The 24,117-nt window shown below is 34.7% G+C and overlaps 1 protein-coding gene across 5 annotated transcripts; it reads right to left on the bottom strand.

The window, feature by feature from the left end:
• Window positions 1–339: 339 nt before the first annotated feature.
• Window positions 340–15,801, bottom strand: SDE3 (P-loop containing nucleoside triphosphate hydrolases superfamily protein). Of its 5 annotated transcripts, none has more exons than XM_020664199.2 (5): window positions 15,295–15,801; window positions 13,442–14,321; window positions 12,668–12,835; window positions 10,203–11,648; window positions 340–959 (listed from the first exon to the last, which is right to left on the bottom strand). In XM_020664199.2, the coding sequence occupies exons 2-5, from the start codon at window positions 14,213–14,215 to the stop codon at window positions 705–707; spliced, it is 2,643 nt and encodes an 880-aa protein (XP_020519858.1). In that variant the 5' UTR covers window positions 14,216–14,321; window positions 15,295–15,801; the 3' UTR covers window positions 340–704. The 5 variants fall into 5 exon arrangements, with proteins under 5 accessions (XP_020519858.1, XP_020519859.1, XP_088717920.1 ...); XM_020664200.2 differs by having other exon boundaries at window positions 13,442–14,347; window positions 15,295–15,754; XM_088861794.1 differs by having other exon boundaries at window positions 12,578–12,835; window positions 15,295–15,754.
• Window positions 15,802–24,117: the final 8,316 nt, after the last annotated feature.

Raw genomic sequence — 24,117 nt, 5'->3', positions numbered from 1 at the left:
CTTCATTTTTTGCACTTAGTTTCCTTCAATGATCTCTCTCACACACACACACAAAAACACAAATATACACACCATATTAACTTTCCAGGGAAGTCCGACAATGATAAAAAAGCTCAGTGGCTGATTCAATAATCCAATACAGAGTGGGATGGTTGAGTTGAGAAGCAAAGTTATAAAAACTTCGAGTTTTTCAATTTTTTGTCAAGAACTCAAAATAAAGCAATAATGTCGATATCATGGAACTTGTATCCGACTTCTCCCCTAGTCAAGCCACACCCAGCCACACCAGATAATGACATTGATACCAGAGATTTATATGCAACCAAAAACTTGAGCAAGTTTTTGTGAATTTCTCTAAATTGCAATTGAGTTTTCTATTCACTGGTAAGAATAAAGAGTGCATCAGAACATGGATATCGCAACTGCTTCCATTTCAACATAAACAGCATGTGCCTGCACAGACACATATACAACACTACAGATAGATTCGGCGAAGCGCTTATATGTCATCCATAATCAAAATGGATTAAAATGATTTCAACCTCTATGTATACAACAGAAAACTTCTTTGCTGTAAAAATAGTTTGAAGATGCATATGCAAAACAAATCCCCCATCCCACCATGTGTATATGCATTCTGCAGAGAGAGAGAGAGTCATTTCTCTTAGCATCACCCAAGAGAGAGAGGAATCGACTAACTCCTATTAGCGCCACCCATCGGACCACTCAGCTTCATCGGTTACGGGAGGTGGAAGCTCTTCGACTTTGTTGAAGGTACTGTGGTTGTCCCATCCTTGTTCATTGCTAGTATCTGGCCATGGGTTCCCTTCATCATGAAAAGTTTCTTGATGTATGTCTTCTTCTGCATATTCCTCTGGCTCATGCAGCTGAGGTAGAGGGCACCCCTCATAAGAGTTATTATCTGTACAGTGCTTCAAGAGCTTAGCCCAGTGTTTGTCCTGCAATGAAAATAACCAGTTAAAACCAAATACAATCTCCGCATAATTATCAAATTCTCAGTTCTTTCACATAACAGATGAAATGAAAACACAACATAGAAAATGGATGATTCTGATTGAACAGTGGATATGTTGCTGAAACATCTCGACCGTTGATACTGCTTCATAGCCACAAATGAGTAAATTCCTAGAGATACTGTTTAATGTGGAAAAATGAGAGCTCTCTGAACAAGATCTGGCAGTTACCCCTGCCCTTGCTAGCATTTACATGCAAGACAGGAAATATCATTTTGGTTGGACTGGCACATGTTTAATGCTCTAATAGAACCAATGTCAATGTAAAATGTGTCTCAACAATCAAACCACACAAAATACTATGTGCTTTTCGTGGTATTTTTGCCATTGCCTTTGGTAGTCGTAAAAGTCTAGCAACAGAACATATGATAATTTCATGTCAAATAATCTGGGGGATTTTTCTATGAAGTTTGATACATATGCAGTACGTTATATACTTTACAAAAAAGAAAAATGTTAGATGATCCTCAATATTCCCCCACCAAATTATGTTCACCATTGCACACATGCCTTGAAACCATGTAGCATGACAAATTGTAGCAATCATTTGATATTTGAGTCCTCAAAAAATAAAGCAAATTTGCAAAGATATGAATAAAACTAGGTTGGACTCCAACCTCCTTAAGTCGTCACACAATATTATGGGGCTATGCATGGGAAGTCAAAATGACTATTTTGCCCTTCATAGCACTAAACTTTTGAGGCAGATTCAAACAAAAACTTCTAACAATTCACCTATACTCTTTATTCTGACACTCAAAATATGGGTGGCAATATGGTCTTCTCTTGATGTCAGAAAAGTGAATGCTAGAATTTGCCCCAAATTATAAAAGAGCAGTTCAGAAGGGCAAAACAGTTATTTAACTTTCCCACTGCTAGATATACAGCACAGTGCCACATGCATAACCCAGTAACATCATATGAGAAGTATACAGAGTCGGGGTCCAACCTAGTTCTATACCTGTGATTTGTAAATTTTCTTAAGCATACATTTGTGAAAAAAAGCAAATATTTTAACGAAAAAAATACAGAATGTTTTAAAATTTAAACTAATAAGAGATAAAGAAAAATGACTAACAAGCAACAATAGTCACCATCATCATCATCAAAGCCTTTTCTCAACTATTTGCATTCGGCTATATGAATCATGGTTCGTCATTCTGCTAACTAGCAGCAATAATATAGCAATATATTACAAAAAAGAATAAAAAAGCATTGTCAGACTCGTTTGCCAATGTTGCAAAAAGCAGCGCCGGCCTCACACCAAGGCAGCCGCATCGAGCAGGGCACAAGCCTAAGTGTTGTGCCTGGGCCAAGGTGGGCCTCCTAGGCACCCTATCCTCGGGAAGTTGTCTACCAACATTGGCACCTCGGTTGGCATATCATGCAATACGAACACCTAGGTAAGCCTTTGCTTGGGTAAGGGACAAAAACACCATTTTCCCCCATATTAAGGGGGCAAAGAGATTACAATGGAAACAGGTAAATAAGAGCTTGAAATTTACCAAAAACATCCAGTATAGAAGATCCTGTAACAAAGCTAGCATCTGGCTTTGATATAAGTTAAATTTAGGTGTGACTAGCTATAAAGACCTTAAACTTTCCCTTAACCTGTCCCAAGTGTTAGGTAGGCAGCCCACGTAATACTTTAGTTTAATTTTCAAAATTTATTACATATTAGAAACAATGAAACTATCATGGGAAAAATAATCTTAGTGAATAAATTTTAAAAACTACTAGATTGTAAAGCATGGTATATATGTATTTTTTGTCTGTCACCCCATGCAACAGATTGCACCTGTTTAGTGGATACAATCGAAAAAGAAATTTTGAATAGGTTTGAAGATATGATAATGTGACAGTATGAATAGGTTGAAAGATGTGTATATGTCTTTATGTAGATCTGCATTTTAGTAAGATAAGGATATGCTTCAGTGTCCATTCTCAGAAAAGAAAAGGAAGTGATCTAGTGTCCTTAATTTTACGTCTTTCCAAAACTATCTTTTATTTAAGGATATTGCAATACATTAGTTGTTTCTTATTTGTCTTCCATGAGTTGTTTTTTGTATTTGTCTTTCCTTCGTTACAAATTGGTTTTTCATTCTGTCTCTCTGTTGCTTTCTTTTTCTTACTAACTTTTTCCTTTCTCTGTTTCGACTGTGGTAGGCACAGTTTGTGTTCCAGTATCTGTTATTAGAAGAAAATAGATATTTTTTCCTAAGCCTTTAATGCTCTTCTAATTTGATTTTGTTAGGAAAATATTACTTTTGTTTTTAACTCTTATTAGAGATAAAATTTCTAGTATATGGCAAGCCTTTCCAATATGGACCTAGAGGTCTAAGGACCCTCTGCCGATTAAGACATTTTACTTCCCAATTAAAGGGACAACACATCTCAGAGATCAACTCACCTGCCAAATGTGTCTGACACTTCAAATAAACACCTTATTAGAGGAGATACATACGCAACACCAAGCGAAAAGCCAGGTCTTGCAGAAATACTGCCATTTGAGGTACAAAACAAGCTTCAATGACTAAAAGGATGCATTCAATACACATATCATTTATTTAAAGTGTGTGATTTGCATAAGGTTGCAACCTTAAACAATCAAATTATGGCACAACTCGAAATTTTATCTAAGATGTAATTTTGGTGTCCAAAATTCTAAGGATGGCCTAAGAATCCATTTTTATAACATTATAAAATTTTAGACTCAAAAAATTGGTGAAAATCAAGTAGATCCATAAACATATGAAAATCTTGAAAATGGATGGTCCAGATAATTTGTTGCAAGATGTAATATTTTTATGACTCAAAATCTTTCTTTTTTTTTCATATTCATACATCTCGATATTGAGATGATCAATTAGATGGTTTTCCAACATCAAAACAACTATTTTCGATGGATTTTTGAGGTGCACCTTAATTCTACATTTTAAGGTAGCAGCAACCTTATATAAATTTTTTCCTTATTTAAATTGATGAATACTAATACTTCAGACACACACCTTTGGTTTGGAGATCAAAGCTGAATGCTTTCAGTCTCTTTGGCTGAAGAAAAGTGCATCTGATAACCACTAATGTCAACCAGTGTTATTAAATTTGCTTTAGAACCCACTTTGGTTTGGCAGGAGAAGAGAAGTACTTTGCCTTTTGGCGCATTGACCCTTTAAAAGAAAGACTTTGGGAGAAACTTTCAAGAAAATAAAATTAAGTAAGATTAACAAAAAGAAAAAGAGAAAATAAAATTAAGTAAGATTAACAAAAAGAAAAAGAGAAATCAAGAACATTAATAGAAAGATGACCTTTTTCGACAGCCATCACAACAAGAATGTGCTGAGCATGTTTCAATGAGTCTGACATGGAAATGGGTTTGACACATCTCGATAAGTCAGACACAATTGAGGGATGTATACAGAGGGGCTTGGAATTTGTTTGTGCCAGGCATTCGACCCTTGGCAAACATTAATTTGTGCACCCAAATTCTAAACAAGTGTGTCCAAAAGTTAGGATATGCCTGTCCATAACTTTGGATACATTTGTTTGCAACAGAGCTAATGGACCGCAAAAGAGGTATTGGTGCCTAAAATGCGTCTAGCATGTTGGCCCAATACCCCACTACAGTCCAACACATCTGTGCAACTATTTATATAGAAGTTTTGTATATATTACATAAATAAATCACATAAGAATTTCAAAACATTGTAAATTAGAATTATGTAAAATCTAAAACAATCAAAGATCAAACGAAATGTTTCATGCAATAAAAAGAAAAATATTTTTATTGCTATTCTTTAGCTTCCAATTTCCAAACTGTACTAATAATAATATTTTACCAAATTTGTACCAAATGCAGTGCTACAGATACTCCTATGTTCCTTATCATGCATTGATATGTATCACAAATTAAACATACGTCACCACATTGTCCATACTTGTCAAGTAAATAAGTGCTCCAACAGAATATCAACACTCCCATCAAGCATGATTACTGACACGCAGTATCAACATGTGATGTTGTAGAACCATTTACAAGTACAAAGTGGGGTTTGAAACCTCACCTCTCAACAAGTAGGCAAAAGAGCTAACCACAACACTATCAGTGTCACATGCATCACATATTTTGAAGTTAATTTACTAATAGTCTTACATGAAGTACAATTTTAGACGCAAACCACTGTTGGGATCCCAACCTCTCAATTAGTGTTCAAAAACTTGCCAGAGTCGACTCAGACTAAGGGTATCTTGTCCAATACTCAGACTCAAAAGCCTGCCAAGCTGCTAATCTATTAAATCTTCTGTAAAAGCCCCAGCAACAATTACGTTAGTTATATGAATATAAATTACTGGTTTTGTAAAGACTTACAAAAATATCACATCGAAAGAAATATAAACATGAAACCCCTAAAATCCAGAGAAAATATGTATGAAAGCTTCCAGATTTGTTGAATTATTCCCTTGGTACACCAAGCCCATTTAAGTTTGGTTAACAAAGGTCAAAAATCACCCCAAGCCGTGAGAAATTGGGTAGTTGTAGGTTTATCATTGAACGTGCTCAAAGTCCGAGAAAATTTTCTTCAAACTTTTTAGGGGAGAAATGACACAACCCGATCATCTGATTTTACCATAGTTACCAGGATCGGAATTGGAACCAGTTTCAAGATTGGATCGGGGGCAAGGGATTGTGAAAGACTACAAGATACTAAGGTTCGGTATCGCTGTCTAGACCACCCAAAATTTAGGGATCGAGATCCCAATATGTTGGGGAGCTTGATCCCAACTTCTAGGGATTGATTTATAAGTTACCTGGTGCACTTAACTAGGGCTCCCTAGGTCAGGATTGCAGTGTGCATACTATTAGAAATAAACTAATAAATTTTTTAAGAACAAAATTTCATTAATAAATGTGAGGATTCCAATTATTCGATCATCATCATCAACATAGCCTTTTTTCAATTAATTGGGGTAGGCTACACGAATCCTGGTCCGCCTTTCTACTCTATTAAAAGTCATACCCTCAGTGAGGCCATAAGTTCCCATATCTTTTCGGACCACTTCCAACCACGTCTTTTTGGGCCTACCCCTTGTCCTTTTCAGTCCTTCTACTTGAACTAACTTGCACCTTCTAACAGGTGTTGTACGCAACCCACCTAAGTCTATTGCCCCTCATCATATCGCATATTGGTGCCACATGTAAATTCTCACGAATGGATTCATTTCGAATTCTATCCCACCTTGTCTTACCACTCATCCATCTCAACATTCTCATCATTACTACACTCATTCTATGGGTATATTGTTTTTTGTCCGCCCAACATTCAGCCCCATAGAGCAATGTTAATCTCACAAATGTCTTATAGAAATTGCCCTTCAGCTTCAATATGTAATAATTTGATATGTTTTACTCCTTTGGTATGTTTTATTCTGTAATAATTTGATATTTTTTACTCCTTCGGGAGTAGTCAGTAGTTTAATTAAGTAATAAAATTTTTAAAGAAATTGAAAAATTTATAAAAATTTAGAAAATTGAATCATTACGTTGTATTTCAATTTTTGCATTTTTTACATGCATTTTATGAGTATGAAATACAATAACAACCATTGCCATCTTTCTTCGTTAAATTAAAAAGTATTAAATAAATATTAAGCTGGAGCCCAAGGTAACCCGTGACCTATTAAAGAGGCCAAGAGGGACAATATAGTCTCTACCAACATCAAAAATCATGTGTGAGAACAAAATATGAAACAAATATATTATATAATCCTTTTAACTAAGGGCAATGATTTCATGCAATTGTTGTATAGTAATATGATGCAACAACCTTAAAAAACCATCTTATGGTCATTTGTTTGATCCAAATTTTGAAATTTACACTCTTTTCATTCTAATGAACAACCACAAAAAAATAAAAAAATTGAAAACACAACCTAGAAAGTATTTTTTAGCCCAATTAACAAAGGCCGTTCATTTCCAAGTTTTTTGGATGGCTCTATTATCATTAGATGAACAATGTTAAAAAAGAAAAAAATGATTTTGAGCTTATAAAGGCTAAGATCTTGAAATTCACAAAATGAATGGTCTAGATTCTTTTTTGGATGGGAGTTATTTTTACTATATCTAGGGTTCAAATTGAACTTTTTTTTGGAGGGGGATTGATTATTGAGATGAAAAGAATGTGTGTGCAAAATTTGGGGTCATACAAATACCACAAACATGGTTTTCTAGAAGTGTCAATTCATTATACTATGATACAACCGTTGCATTGGATCATTACTCTTTAACTAATTATGCAAAATAGTTATTACTTAATAAGTTGAAGCTCAAAGTTCGAACTTGTGACCTATTAAAGTGGCCAAGAGGGACACATGAGTCTATCACCAAGGGAATCTTGACCCCATGTTGGTGGAACCTTGGTTCAGTTTACCTATTGAAACACGGATATGATGCTGAGGAATTTGGATTACATGTAACTCAGAATCTCAGTCCCCAATAGGAAAGATCGAGATCCCAGAGTTATCCTCAAGTTTACAAATCGCATAGAAGCAGGATATCCCTCCTTGGAGTGCAGGAGAGCTCCCGGAGCAGGCTTAACCCTTTGGTTGAGTTATCCCAGCAACTATGGATTTTACATCTGATGCCTTGGGCCGTTAATGACCTTTGTTTCAGAAGGCAATGATCTCATTGTGTGTGTACACAACATATACAAAACAATTAGTAGATGTAGGACTTGTCATGCCACTTTGGCTTTTTAGGCTGAAGCACTGCACACCTATGACTTTCATGTTATCAAGTGAGACAGAGATAGTTTACACACCTATTATGTTATCTAGGGAGATAAATAATAGTTTTTAAGGTTCCATGTTTTAAATTTTTATGGAAATAAGATTTATAGCAAATCCATAAATTTGCAGACTCACTTAAAAAGGAAACTGTAAGAGAGGAGCACATGAGTGGCAACAGGCCCCTAGGCCTAGCCCACCTGGCCCCGACTGGCAAGGCTTGGGCCCCAATTATAGCAAGACTCAGGCCTTGCTTATTGGGCTGAGGCTTGGAGTAGGGCAACAAGCCTATCAGGCCCTTAAAGGTATCATTTATATTTTTAGTGCAATTAGAAGACTTGGGGTTGGGACTTGGTTCATGGAAGCCAGTATGTTAAATCCCACCGCTGAACTACCAAAAAACAAAGCTTTAAAAAAAAAAAAAAAAAATAGTCACAGTTTGGGCTTGGGCCAGCTCGGTCTGAACCTAAACTTTGGCTCGGCCGGGCTCGAGATAGGCAGCATGGTAATAGGACGGGCTCAGGTCTGGGCCCTTAACCCCATTTAGGACTCCAGCCTTCGGCACTAGGCTACCAGCCAGGCTTGGGCCAACACTGGCTTGCCACCCTATGCAGTGCCAGAGGTGGAGTTACTGAGATAGATATCACTCGTCATCTTCTTCGAAAAATGATTTTGCTATCTATATTTAAAAACTTGAATAATAATCCCAAACTGTTCTATAAAAAAAAATTAAGGAGTGACTTAATGTTAGGGAACAAAATGGTCTTAATTTTTTTTTGAAACGCAAAATATTCCATAAAATTAAGACTGTTTTGTTCCATAAAATGGTCTTAATTTTATGAAACTACAATGGGCATATTTTGTAGATGTACATAGATTAAGTCAAAACAGATCTCAAAAGCAGCTTTTCAACCTAAAATTCTATTTACCAGATAAACTAAATACCACATGTCACTATGGCATGGAGTGCAGTGCAAGACAGGCCCATGTGCCATGCATCATGTTATAGTACAGAGTGGTGTCAACTCTTGAACCAACCAAGATACACACTGCTTTGTTTTCTATTTTTACAATTTCCTTTGGTCTATGAATAAATTTACCCCAATAGTAAAGCAATTTGAAACACAAAGTATGAATATTCCATCACAAACAATCTGGTGCATTTTGACAAGGTTTGATACATAGGAAGTATAGTATGTCATTATCATCATCATCATCATCATCATCATCATCATCGCCCTTTCCCAACCATTTGGGGTCAGCTAGGAATTATATTATGTGATCCCTAATATTCTCACACCAAAATTTGGTTTCCACACCACCTCGTGCGTACAACCATGCTTAATTGACAAATTAAGGCAATAATAAGATAGTGAGTCTTTAACAGCTAAAGATCGGTATGCATACAATTGCGTTACAATCAAATATGTGAACCCAAAAACTGCAACATCTAAACCTAAGCCCTCAGTTAATAAGATAAAGGGTGCGGTTTGTATAGAGCCGAGGATCTAAACAATCAAAGTAAAGAGCACCTTCAAATAGTGTTGAGAAATACGGTTTCAATACTAGAAATCTTTGTGATAGGCTTAAATATATTTTCATCTTTACTTATAAAATTTAAAGCTTCAAAATTAGTGTAGATCGAGCAGATCTATGAAAACTTGAAAATCTTAAAAATTGATGGTCCAAAAATGCATTACAAGATGCATTATTTCCAAAACTTGAAATCTATTTTTTTCTCATGTCCATGCATCTTGATGTTGAGATGATCAATTTGCGAATATTTGGGCATCAAAACAACCTCTTCTAATGAAATTTTTACGGTGGGCTCTAATTTGATTGTTTAGAGCCTCAACTCTATATAAACTTTTTCTAAGATAAAAGCATTAATAATCGACATATAGTGACAATATAAAAAACATATATATGACACCAGATTTTGGTTTTCACAACACATCATGCATGTCTACAACAGTGCTTAGAAATGACAAATTGAGGCAAAAATAAGATATTGAGTCTTTTTTCTTTTTTTTTTTAAATGAATACTGAGTCTTTAGATGATAAAGATGGGTATAGATACATTAAGATTACAAGCAAATATGTGGACGAAAAAACTGCAATGAACTAATGTATAAATCCTTAATAAGAGAAAAGAATAAATAACCTACAAATAGCAAGAATATAATACAGATTATGAGACAAATTAAACTCTATAAAAATAGAAAACTAGCTAAGAATAAAACAATGCTATGATCTCTTTCAGTTGGTATGCTTGAGAAAGAATCTATAACAAATTAAACTCTACAAAAATAGCAAACTAGCTAAGAATAAAACAATGTTATGATCTTTTTCAGTTGGTATGCTTGAGAAAGAATGTATAAAGAATACCTTGCAAACGATATGTGGGTTACCGATGATGATGAGCAACGAAATTGCACGAGTAATGGCGACATTGAACCTCCTAGGATTGCTTAGAAACCCTAGGCAGTGCCTTTTGTCAAAATCATCATACTTGACAGTCGACCTCACCGTAGATATGATTATAACCTGCCTCTCTTGCCCTTGAAACTGCTCAACGCTCCCCACTTTTATGCCACCCAAATCCATGGATTCAAGGGCTAGCCTGAGCTTCGACACTTGTTGGCGATAAGGTGTTATAACCCCGATATCGTCTGCACCCACTTCAGCATCCTCTGTAAGCTTTCTAATAATTTCGACCACTTTGCTAGCCTCGATACGGTTAAACCAAGAAGGGTTCGTCCCTTCTCTCTCATCACAACCTTGAATCCCAAAGAAAACAACAGGGAACTCCTTGTTTGGGAGCTCCTCCCACTCATAAAGGGCCAAATCACTTTCTTTCTCTTTGCAAGCAATCAAATCCCCACTATAAAATAGATTAGAAGGGAGTTCAAGGATGGCTGGGTGGCATCGATAATTCCTCAAGAGCTTTATCACAAAAGAACTATCTCCATTGGCATAGGGTTCACAATAAGAGAGCCTCTCCAAGAAGGATGTCCCCAAGTTATATGTCTCGGCAACCTTAGAGTAAACCACAGGGCCCAATTGCATTGAGTCACCTGCCAAAACTACCACAGTTTCTCGGTTACAAAGATTGGAAATGGGAATCATGGTCTCGGGCTCTGAGGCCTGGCCTGCCTCATCAAGAAATATGTGGGAGAAATGGCCTCTCCTAATGCCTTCAGCATAGAGACAAGCAGTACTCATATATGTGGAGACTATGATCTTATAACGAGACAAGGCAATGAGAGGAGGGCACTGAAAAACCATGTCATCAAAGTAACAATATTGAATTATGTCCTGCTTCACTTCTTCAAAGGGGCGGCTACTAGCATTGAGCCTAAATATTTGATTTTCTTTAACATGTGGTATGAGTTTGTCTAATACATGATCAGCCGCACTATTGGAAGAGGCACAAACGAGTATGCGAGAATTATTTCGTATTGTGTATAGTTGTGATATGGCCTCTACTATTGTCACAGTTTTACCAGTACCAGGTGGGCCATGGATAACGTAAGGAGGGGAGCCTCGGCATCTGAGTATCATTTCCACAGCGGAGATTTGTTCCTCATTCAGGCCCTGGTTCAGGGGTGTTATTGGGGGTGCCCTTGTGAGCCTCCTTTGAGAAGGTGATGAGGGGAAAAGAAGCTCAAGGCCTAGCTCTTGGGCTGCCATGACAGCCTGATACAACCGCCTCATGTTTACCCTGTTATATGAGAAACTGACATCATATTTGTAAGTGTCACGATGATACTGATGAAATTCCTTCGCAAACTTCAGAAACACTTGATCAGCTTCAACTCTGTGGATGTACCCCTGCTCATGTCAAACAATGCATCAACCAAAGGAAACAAAGTCAATTATCAGAAACACCAGAGGATGAAGGCACGCACACATGGGTGTGTGTGTGTGTGTGTGTGTATATGTGTGTGTGTGTGATAGAGAGAGAGAGAGAGTGAGAGAGAGAGAGATATGTGGATTTCTGAAGTTATTCTCAAAGTGTTTGCTTTAACAGGGAGGACTGGCATAAATGAATTTTGTTGTGGGTGAATGCATGAATGAACCTCGTTTTAGGTTGACGATTGTTTATGACATTACAGATACTAATTATTTAAGATGGTTATTGTTCAAGAACATGGATATGCAACTGAAACAGCAGTATTTTGAGAAAAAAAAAGGTGTTAAAATAGTAACTTTTAACAATGAAGTATTGTACGAAACATCACAAATACTGATGGTGGTGAATATCTCACTAATTGGAAGGGGATAAAATTGGGGCTAAGTACATCATGCTACAGATATTGTGAGACCTCTTGGCTTTCTACGTGGCAATCATTCTGGCTACTTCTACCGAGGATCAAAGATCTTGTGATTTAAGAAAAAGTATTCAGAATGTGAGTGGTTAAACTGGAGATTAGAACCATTAAATATGATTGCAGCATGGACGCAGCAAATTGAATAGGATTTGCAAGTAATGGCTTGAGTTCCACCCATTGGAGCAAGATTGCCAACTTCATGAATATGCCAAGCATACATGGACCATGGTTATCTAGCCTCTCTAGCCCAATGTACAGAAGAGTGGAAAAAAAAGATAAAAGAGATGGCGAGTACTTTATAGTCACTATAATGCAGGAAAAGGATGCAATAACATTAGATAGATCTCCGTATTAAGACTATACTTTAAAAAAATATATACACAAAAAATTAGCAGAGAGTAGCAATTACTTATGCGGAGATATTCTGACCTGCTTAGATATGCAAACTGGAAGAAGATAAAACTAATGACAGTTCGGTGATCTTCGGAGATAAGAAAAACAACTTCATGAAGTAATAACCTGGTATGGTTGTCCATCATCTTGAAAATCATTTGAAAGTTTGGCACATATATAATCTCCACACACAAGTGAAGGCCTTTTCTCTGCCAATCCAGGGACCTCCAGAGCCAAGAAGGGGCCACGCCTCATCATCATCACATTGTACATGTCATGATTTCTCATTTCCTCCTGAAGAAAATCTTAATAATGTTTTCATCCCCAATTTAACTTTTTCTTTTTGCCTAAATTGAAAAGTGGGCACACCACACTTTACTCAGAAAGAGCTAATTTAACAAAATAAAAGTTGACCACAATGTTTTCTTTTTCTCCCCAAATTATCTGAACCGGAACAATGAAAGTAAGAGGATAAACAAATTCAGTCAAGGAAAGTTTTAATAGAAAGATAACAAAATTTGGAGAGAATATTTAGTGTAAATTTGGAGAAAAATGTTTTCTTCTCTCCCAGAACTTCCTAACTGGGACAGCGAAAACAGTAGGAATCGAGCTTGAGCTTGAATGGTTAGTTGTTGACAATCACAACACTACATCCCAAGTTCAAGTCTCACCACTGAACTACTTCGAAAAGAAAATGAAAACAATAAAAGTTGAGAACTACTTCCTTTTCCCACTGACCCATCTCACATAACAACTTCTCATTTTTACAAAAAACAAAAATGAGAACAAAGATTAAATAAAAAAAGAAAGTAAAATAATTTTGGGGACTAAATTCTTGTGTTGTCTTATTATTTTCTGAATTAGAGTATGAAAATAGCTAGCCACTGTAAGAATTGTTACCTCCATATGAAGCTCTTCCAAATTGAGCAAAGCAGTGAAGTAATACATATAATTCTCTGGGGTTAGCCCCTCCATTAGAACCTCTGGTACCTGCTTATTTTTTGCCATCTCCCTAACAAAAAGAGGGATTAGAAACTTTGGTAGCGGAAATCGATATCTAGGAGCTGTGCTTTGTGGCCTAGAACCTGCAACAAATTTGTCAGTGCCAAATGATTTCTTCCTGTTCTCTCTCAAATATGGCTTTCTTGAAGTTAAAAGCTGGGAAACGTTGTCCTCTGCCAATACAAATGCTATCCTCTCAACTCTATCATCCCCAACATCAAAATGTATGACACAATTATGCAAACCAATCTCCTTTGCTTTGCAAGAGAGCCAGATTTTAAAAACTTGGCCTGGGTCCAGAACCCGGTCCTCTAAAGCCATGGTTTCTAAGAAGTAACTGAGAGTTTCTTCATCTGCATCCGTCGACGGGGGCTCAGTAGTAGAGAGAGAAAATGAGCCTGCAGGGTTGCAAGAGTATATTTTCACACCCCATAAATCCAAGGGCTCAGCTGTCATGTTTTGAACTGTTATTATATCGACTGCAGTTTCACCGATGAGGACAGATGGGGGTTTTCCATGAACAAGAGCAAAAGGATTTGAAATGGTGACCGGCCCCTCATATCTCCAATCCACACCAACAATGGTTTCGTCATCCTCAAAGTCCAAAAACCCCACATCAGGCTGAGCTCCAATGACAGAGACACTATCACAGTCGTCATCCACACTGCCCATTATGAGTCGGAGTTCTTGTTTCTTTAATAAACAATATGAAATCCTTGACAGATCCCTGATATTCTTGTCTCCGATGCCGAATACCCAATTAAATAAACCTCCTTAACTGAGGAATAAATAAATCATTCCAATCTGCATTCCATAAACAGCTAGAGGACAATATGAAATACACCGAATACTAAAAAATGAGAGTCTACAATCACAGACCAAAAGATGATACAGAAAAACAGGACAGCTAAGAAAAGAATGGTCAGATTGATAATCTAAAAAGCATGACACTACAAGCTAAAACTATCAGGACTCATAATCTACAAATCATGACACAAGAAGCTAAAACTATCATTTGTACCGAACTGGAACATAAAACCCAACTGCTAAGATGTTTTAAGCCCTAGTTTTGCTTTATGCAACGCACTGAACACATATACTCCCTTCAGAAAACTGCTAAAATTCACACTATATTCGTAACCTGATTCAGTGTAAGCTGGCAATGATTGATGACATGAACGCTTACAATAAATAATATCACTCCAAAAACGATTTGCAGTTCATCAAGCAAACAAACAGAGGATTACTTTCTTCAAAATTACAGTTTTTAAAAGCCAAGATATTAGAAGTTTCTCCAAGTTTTAAGCTAAATAGATGAAAAAGTTTCTCTAATGCAGTAGCAATGCTTCATGGATTCAGTATAATCAGATAAGGATGTAGTAAGTTGTAGAATGCCACCTGTTCTAACAAAACATTGGCTAAACCGCATTCAAAATGACACCATTGCTTGATGCAATTTACCGATCATCTTAAACCACATATGAAACACAATCCATAGAGTTTATACAAAATCATTGCTATAACTAGAACAGAGGAAAAAAAAGCCTCCAACCCTTGGGTGTTAAAATTTATTATGAATACGGGAAATAGATCAAAAACCCCAAGAAAAAATACCAAGGGCTCGATATATGAAAGAGCTTGTTCTGTAACAACAATAACGATTAATGAATGAACAAAAACCCTCTCTCTCTCTCTCTCTCTCTCTCTCTCTCTCAGAAACCCAAAAACAGAGGAGGAAGAAGAAAAGAAACCTGGTTTCACTGTCACTCGTGCTTCAAAACTACATCATCAATAAAACACTGGGTAGAATCACAATGCAGGTGCTTCCAACAAATGCACTTTCTGAATCAACTGTTTTCAGTGACTCAAGCGTCCTTGAACAAAACGAAGAGAGTGGGGGAGAGAGTGGTGGAATTATCCGTAAACTAAAACGTCTAAAATTTAATGTGACAGTTCCACATGTTCAGAAGAGAGAGGGAGATGCAGGCTTTTAGGAGTTGAGAGAGAGAGAGAGAGAGAGAGGTGCAGGGTTTTTGAAGGTGGATTCTTAGTATTGGCCAATGACCGATCATTTTTTCAATTTTTTGGTATAAGTTTCCTCCTGTTTTGTACCTTATGCTTCCATGTGCTCAACGCGTGAACTCCGAACCTGGGGGTTTGTTGTGACGGACGTTTTAAGCATAGGTATATGTAATTTGTGAGAAATGTAACGAGTATCTATCAACAACCGAATCAAATTTAATCGGAAAGAAATGTATGATCGTGGCATTTTTGTGATAGTTAGAGATTTGGTTAGATCAAAATTCATATATTTAATTAATTTAATTATATTTTAAAAATATTAAAAAAATTATAAATAATAATTTAAAATAATATAACATGTTAAGAAAGAAATTGTTGATTTTGTTTGGATGGTCAAATCGAGTGCTTGGACTGGCCAAACATAGTTATTGACCAAATTTGATTTTTATTCTAGATTAGACCGATTAAAACACTAGTCAATGATTCTATTAGTTTGGTTTAATCTTGATAATTATGGTATCAACTATATTTTCTTTAATTTCAAAGAGTGTATTTGCTTAGTTTCAGGTTGTGACCGTGAGTTTTAAAATTTATCAAACTAACCTATAAGTAAAAATGATAAGTAATTTAATTTTTTAAAGTAATTATTTCAGGTGTCAAAACTCCGTGCAGAACTCTGTTAAGGGGTCAGAATTCCCCATTAGCATTAGTGTTTACATGCTTAATTTCGATTTTTTGTGACTTCTCAAATAATTTCCTAAAATGGGTCAGAATTCCTGACTAACATTAGAGATTACATGCTTAAATTTCAATTTCTTGCGACTCCTCAAAAACAATTCCTAGAAATACTGAGATTTGATATCAGGATCCGTTTCACGAGCACCATGTAGAAAGCTCCAACCAAAAGACAAGAATGCCTTACTCATCTAGTATCTATGAGATTATTTAAATATTTTTACTTGCTCACGTTCTAGACCCTAATTTTAATATTTTTTATATTTTTTAATAAAATGAGTAATGATCATGCGAGGCTCTCCCACATCCACGCGTGTAGGACCCCAAATGATCACCATTAAATTTGATATAAATCTCTATAAAATTCGTCTTATAAAGGTGGGATTTGACTTTTTTAGAAATCCATGCCAAATTTAATGGTGATCATTTGGAGTCTTATACACATAAATGTGGGAGGGTCTCATAAAATCATCACTCAAATAAAAATTGAAATGAAATACCATACATGGGTTCCTTAAATTATATTTTCTTCTCTCTCTAAGCTAATTTATTCAATTAATATACTTCAATAATAGCATGACTCTTTATTTGACTTGCGATGATTCCCCTGCCTTCTTTACTCCACAGGCCGCTGAATGGTATCATTTGCTTCCCCATTTCTCTATCAAAAACTATTTCTCCTCTCCCATCTCACAAAACCACTGTTGTCCAACTCTTCGAGGTGAAGGCAAGTCTTTTGTAACATATGCTCAATGGTCTTTTTATCTCGTCGAGGCACACCAGTCAATTGAAGTTCTCTTTTAACCCCACCCAAGAGACACGTCTCTTTCGCTCCTCTATCCTTGTCAGATTTTAGTACGACGGGCAACCCGAAAAACAAATATGAGATCTTGTCAGATTTTAGTACGACGGGCAACCCGAAAAACAAATATGAGATCGAGATCGAGATCGAGATCGAGATCGAGACCCGAGATTGGACCTGATCCAAAATATATATGGGCAATGGGGCAATGATTTCACGCAACCGTTGTATAGTAATACGATGTAATAACTTTAAAAAATCATTTTATGACCATTTGTTTGATCCAAAATTTGAAATATACATTTTTTTTCATTCTCAACAATCACAAAAAAAAAAAAAAAAATTGAAACCACAACCTGGAAGTATTTTTTAGCCCAATTAACATAGGCCGTTTATTTTGGTGAGATGTTTAGATCTAGGCCTTGAAGGATGTTTTCATTTCCATTCTTTTTCATAGCTTTATTACCATTAGATAAACAATGTTTAAAAAGAAAAAAATGATTTTGACTTTACAAAGGCTAAGATATTGAAATTCACAAAATGAATGGTCTAAATTCATTTTTAGAGGGAACTCATTTTAACGATATCTAGGGTTCAAATTGAACTTTTTTTTAGGGGAATTTATTATTCAGATGAAGAGAGTGTATGTGCAAAATTTGGGATCATACAAATACCACAAACATGATTTTCTATAAGTGTCGTTGCATTATACTATGATACAATTGTTGCATTGGATCATTGCTCTCTCTCTCTCTCTCTCTCTCTCTCTCTCTCTCTATATATATATATATATATATATATATATATATATTTATTTATTTTATTTTTATTTTTTTTTTTATTTTTTTTTCAAGTCCCGAAATCTATTTTTTTCTCAAAATCCATGCATCTTGATGTCGAGATGATCAATTTGAGGATATTTGGACATCAAAACAACCTCTTATAGTGGAATTTTTTATGTAGGTTCTAATTTGATTGTTTAGAACCTGGGCTCTAAATAAACTTTTCCCCATATATATATATATATATATATATATATATTGCGCAATGATTTTATACAACGGTTGTATAGTAATATAATGCAACAATCTTCAAAAACTATTATGTCCATTTATTTGATCCAAATTTTGAAATATACACTCATTTCATTGTAATGAATAATCACAAAAGAGAAAAATTTGAAAAACACAACCTAGAAAGTATTTTTTTAGCCCAATTAACATAGGCCGTTCATTTTGGTGAGATGCTTACATCTAGGCCTTGGAAGAAGTTTTTCATTTCCAATTTTTTTGGATGGTTTTATTACCATTAGATGAACAACGTGAAAAAAGAAAAAAAAAGATATTGAGTTTATAAAAGCTAAGATTTTGAAGTTCACCAAATGAATGGACTAGAGTCGTTTTTGGAGGGGAGTCATTTTGAACATAATTAAGATTCAAGTTGAATTTTTTTTTGTTTGGAATTGATTATTATGATAAAGAAAGTGTGTGTGCAAAATTTTGGGTCATATATATATCACAAACATGGTTTTCTAGAAGTGTCGTTGCATTATACTATGATACAACCGTTGAATGAAATCATTGCCCATATATATTTATTTAAATATACACGTATTATTTATTGGGTGCAATAGAGCTGAGGCTATAAATAATCAAAATAAAGCGCACCTTCAAATAGTATCGAGAAATGTGATTTTAATACTGGAAATCTTTGTGATAGCCTTAAAATATAGTTTTGTCTTTAATTATAAAATTTAAAGCTTAAAAAATAGTGTAGATCGAACAAATCTATTAAAACTTGAAAACCTTGAAAATTGACTGTCGAAAAATACGTTATAAGATGCACTATTTTCAAAACTTGAAATCCATTTTTTTTCATATCCAGGTATGTTGATGTCGAGATGATCAATTTGATGACATTTGAGCATCAAAACAACCTCTTCTAGTGAAAATTTTGAGGTACCTCTAATTTGATTGTTTTTCTATATAAACTTTTCCTTTATTTAAATATTATTAAAATGTTATAAATTATATATTATTTATGTAATGCAACTATTCGGGTCGGATCCACGTGGAGCCATGCCCAACATGCCGGGTTCTAGTCCTTTGCCAACCCTATTGAGGGTGAAATTGCTTTGCTCCTCCTCGTTTCAACTTGAACATTTTTTTGGCGCCTATAGTGCTCCTGTGGGAGCATGTAGCATGCATCTAATCCCCCGCCAAGAAAACTTATTTAGGATATTTTTTTAATCTGAAATTCTAGGTGCCCCCTAAGAATTATTATTTTTAAAATAAAATATTTGAATTTTAAGTTTCCTTATATTCGGATCTCACTGTCTAAAAATTGTCGGGTAGTCTATATTCAATCTTGAGAGAATACCTTTTTTTTCAAGTGCATAGAAGGTGCAATTAGAAAATCTTTTTCGTTGATGTTGATTTGATGTTGATTTAGGGGTTGAAGAGGTTATATCCTTAGAATTTAGGGTTCTAAGATTAATCATGAGTAGAATTTTACTTAAGGGAGGCAATACTCCTAGGAGAGTATAATACAATATTGTCATATTCGCTTCAGAATCTTTTTCAGTTTGGTGAGAAAAATGAAGAAATTTAATGTTTCGGTCGATTCAAGAGAAGACTTTAGATTTTATTAAAAAATTAATATATATATATATATATATATATATATATATATATATATATATATAATAGAAAAAAATTAACAAATTACATTTATATAGTGAATTCTTTGCTAGTTGAAGCATGTCCGAAGCAGTCTAAATTTGACCGAAGCAGTTGAAGCGATCCGAATTTGACCAAAGTGACAGCGCCATACTTCGCTTCTGATCGGTTTATGCTTATAAAGATTGGTATAATATCTTTTGGCTTTTTGTTATTTGAGCTAATATTCCCTAACGTCAAATGGTTAGTACAAATTAAAAATATCTTTCCTATTTTATGTAGTGGTTGTGGTTTGTATGAAGTGTTTATTTTAAATAATAAAAGTACGGTGCACCTTTGAATTATGTTGGAAGATAAAGTTCTAGTGTTGATGACTTGAATATTTGTCTTTGCCAATAATTGTTAAATTTAAAGCAACGCAAGTAATGCAGATTAAGCAGGTTTTTAAATACCTAAAAATCATGAAAATTAACTGTTTATATACTGTATTACAAGATGCATCATGTTTAATACTTTGTCATTACCATCATCATCAACGTTTCTTTCCAATTATTTCGGGTCGACTACACGAATCCTAGTCCGCTATTCTATTCTATCAAGGATCTTACCCTCAATGAGAACATTAATCTCCACATCTTTTGTTACTACTTCCAACTATGTCATTTTAAGCCTACATCTTGCCATTTTGTAACCTTCATCTTGAACTAACTCGCACCATTTTTAAGAATTGAAATTCCTATGGATAAAATTAAATTAACTTCCTACATTGAATTTTCTACCCATAGATCCCCCTAATATTTATCTATCCACACGATAAACCTTGTTACTATTTTATTTGCATTGATGCCTTAGTGAATTTTTTAAGTCAATTTGATGAGAATGCCCATTTGAGTCAAACATAAAAAAAAAAATTTTTAAAGCTAGTTCGACCTAGTAAAGTTATCAGAATCGATAGTGTAGATCGAGCAGAACTATGAAAGCTTAAAAATCTTGAAATTTGACGATTAAAAAATGCATTATAAGATGCACTATTTCCAAAACTTGAAATCCACTTTATTCTCATGTTTATGCATCTTGATGTTGAGATGATCAATTTGAAGATATTTGGGCATCAAAACAACCTCATCTACAGAATTTTTTTAGGTGGGCTCTATATAAACCTTTTCAATATATATATATATATATATATATATATATATAATGATTTTATGAGACCCTCTCACACCTATGTGTGTAGGACCCAAAATGATCACCATTAAATTTGACATAGATCTCTAGAAAAATCGAATCCTACACCCATGTGATAGCTTTTCTAGAGATTTGTGCCAACTTTAATGGTGATCCTTTGACGTCCTACACATATGAGTGGGGGAGGGTATATATATATATATATATATATATATATATAAGTAATGATCCTATGAGACTATCTCATACCTATGTGTGTAGGACCCAAAATGATCACCATTAAATTTGACACAGATCTTTAGAAATATCAAATCCTACACTCATGTGATAACTTTTTTAGAGATCTGTGCCAACTTTAATGGTGATCATTTGACGTCCTACACATATGGGTGGGGGAGGGTCCTATAAAATCATTATATATATAGGCTCAAATTTATTTTAGAGAAGGGGGAGAGGGGGGGGGGACATTTTTTAGCAGGGACAAATCCCGTCTCTTATCATTTTATAGACGTTATAATATTCATATTTCCATGTTAAAACAATAAAGTTATTAATTTGACTTTTTACATAAAAGTTAGGGATTATCCCTATTTGGACATTTGGTTTGTGTTCTTGGGCTGTGTAATAAAGATTCTAACTTTTCACTTGATTAATGTGTGGTATTTGTCATTTACAGGTGATCTTGATACATATCTAATTGATGATAGTCTGTTATTACTGTTATAACTTTTAAAGTTGAGCTTACCCAAGGTTTTAAAACTTGGTCGAGTTACTTTGGCCGTAGCACTTTGGCGAGATGATTCCTGGTTACAAATTAGGAATATATATTAAAAAATATATATGGTTTTTTACTAAATCAATATATAAATATGGTTAAACAATTTTAATTTTTTTAATGATGATTTGCAGGTTTTTCTTATCATATGCTATAGTTTTTGTATTTTTCTCTTTTTTTGGATTTTTTTTATTTCTTTCCACTTATAAATTAATTTTTTTCCATATTCAATCATTTATATGCTTTTTCCCATCCTTTTTAGACTTTGGGTGTTGTTATTTGTTTAATTTACTTTTTATGGATTTTTCTTTATTTTTAGACTTTTTTTTTTGCACATTTTTAAAAACAAAAAAAAATCCACCCTTTTTGAGCTTTTGTACATGACTCTGGTGTGCCTACCCGGAATACTCAGTATTAAGAGCGCTTAACATAAGAAAAAAAACAATAGTTCAATACTGAGAGTACTAAACATTTAAAACTTAAAAGAATCAATTTATCGGTTTTTTTTTTTTTGTTGTACCAAACTTTATTAAAAACATGAATACATTTGGTAATATCAGTACCTAATAGTGTTTTTGCAAGAGTACCAAACTAAAAGGCATTTTGGAAAGAATAAAGTAAACGGAAAAAGGGACATTAATATAAATTTCAAAAGTTTCTTGGACATTTTTTTAAATATCCTAAAATATGAATATTTAGGTATATTTCCCAATAAATAAAGATATTAATATTTTACAGGGTATTTAAAAGTAAATATAGCATTTCACCATTTATTTGAGCATTTTTCCAATATATGGTAAAGTACAGCTCATGAGGTATGGCCAAGAGGGGTTTTTTTAGTTACCCAATACCTTTGAGACAAGATTCTCAATGGCTATCAAGCCAGGAAAGTTCCTTAAGCCTTGAGAGAACATTGAAGGGTAAAAGACTTAGGGGCCTTTTAGGGTGCTTTCAATTTGTGTTTGATTGAGACTTACACACAGACACATACACATACAAGCGCAACCAATGGAACTATGGTAGGCCGCAGTTGAGATTTTGGATTGCGCCAATCTTTTTACTTTTATTTTTCTAGCCAAATCTTTCCACCACATGTTCATAACATGTACAGCTAGTTGAGCCATAAGGGGTTGCAATTTAGATTTGGGTTTGGGCCAAAGTTTTTTTCTTTTTCTTTTTATATGTTTTGTTACTGAACGTGTTCAGTGGGTGTTTATACCCAAATCTGATATAAGAAGTCCAAGATCTCTCATCTATGATATGTGTTAGCTAAGATTTAGACCTTGGATTAGTGAAAACTAAGATTATAATGAACAACCAAATTATGATCCATTGTCTTTTATGTGATTAGTGAAAACTAAGATTATAATGAACAACCAAATTATGATCCATTGTCTTTTATGTGAATCACTGACTGCGCCAGTCTCTCACTTAAAACTTGATAATTTAAATATAAGAATCAAACAAGAACATAAAAAATGGAGAGAAGATGACAAAATCAAAGAAAATGATGAAAAACTTACTTAGTTGGGCCTACTGGTCAGGCACTTGGAGTTGGGGCCCAGATCAAATCGGCAAATTTTGACTAAATCCTCTCCAATTTTGAATATTACTTACTTGGACTTGAAATTGAATTGAATATAAATGTCTAGATTGATTGACTTGGTTGAGATTGAAATACTGGTAAGGATTGACAATCTAGGGTTTCCAATGGTTCTTGGATGGGTCAAGGTTTTGATGCTTAGCTTTGGGCTTTTGGTATGCCTGTGGTGCTGGGATTTTAGGGAGCAAAGATGGTTAGGGCAAAAGTTTTGGAAATTAGGATTATTTAAGAAAAGCACCAATTGGGTCCCAAATCAGGTTGAAAAGTGGGTAATTATATATGGCAAACACTAATTTATTACCTCTCCAAAATGGGCAGTGTGGGCCATCTTTCCGGTCATGCCACGTATTGGACCCCGCCTCACAGTCGCCATAATACGTGGCACACAACCCCCACCAAATTGATTGACATTTTCATTGATTTCAAAGTCAATAAACCCTAAGGGCACGTCAGTACGCGTGAAATACTTCCATTAAGAACTCCCCCTAGTGATTAGATATGAGAGTTTTTCACATCAATTGGAGGCAGTTCTTTCACTTGAAAATATCTTCATGTGTACTGAACATGCCTTGACTAATGGATTTTAAAGGGAAATTTCCAAAATTAAAGTTAAAGTATTTTCAATTCAGCCTCTCTAAAATATGAAACTTCATTTTTTCCTAAATATTTTGAGTTATGAAAATTGAGAACCTTTAATTTAAGGTAAAATACAAAATAAGAATATTTATCTTTGATGCAAGGAGATCATAATTACCAATAACTGTTAAATTT

This window comes from Amborella trichopoda, chromosome 3, assembly GCF_054954075.1.
Source record: "Amborella trichopoda isolate Santa Cruz 75 chromosome 3, AtrichopodaSantaCruz75HAP2 v2.0, whole genome shotgun sequence".
In the NCBI taxonomy this organism is placed as follows: Eukaryota; Viridiplantae; Streptophyta; class Magnoliopsida; order Amborellales; family Amborellaceae; genus Amborella; species Amborella trichopoda.
The sequence above is the reverse complement of the archived record's forward strand: the minus strand, read 5'-3'. Positions and strand labels throughout refer to the sequence as shown.

What these genes read in the sequence shown, in the direction of transcription:
- SDE3 (XM_020664199.2), bottom strand. Translation starts at nt 14,215, where the DNA reads ATGGGCAGTGTGGATGACGACTGTGATAGTGTCTCTGTCATTGGAGCT. An exon ending in TGGAAGAGCTTCATATGGAG is followed by an intron (nt 12,836 to 13,441) that starts GTAACAATTCTT and finishes GATTTTCTTCAG; the next exon opens with GAGGAAATGAGAAATCATGA. An exon ending in ACCCACATATCGTTTGCAAG is followed by an intron (nt 960 to 10,202) that starts GTATTCTTTATA and finishes TTTTCATTGCAG; the next exon opens with GACAAACACTGGGCTAAGCT.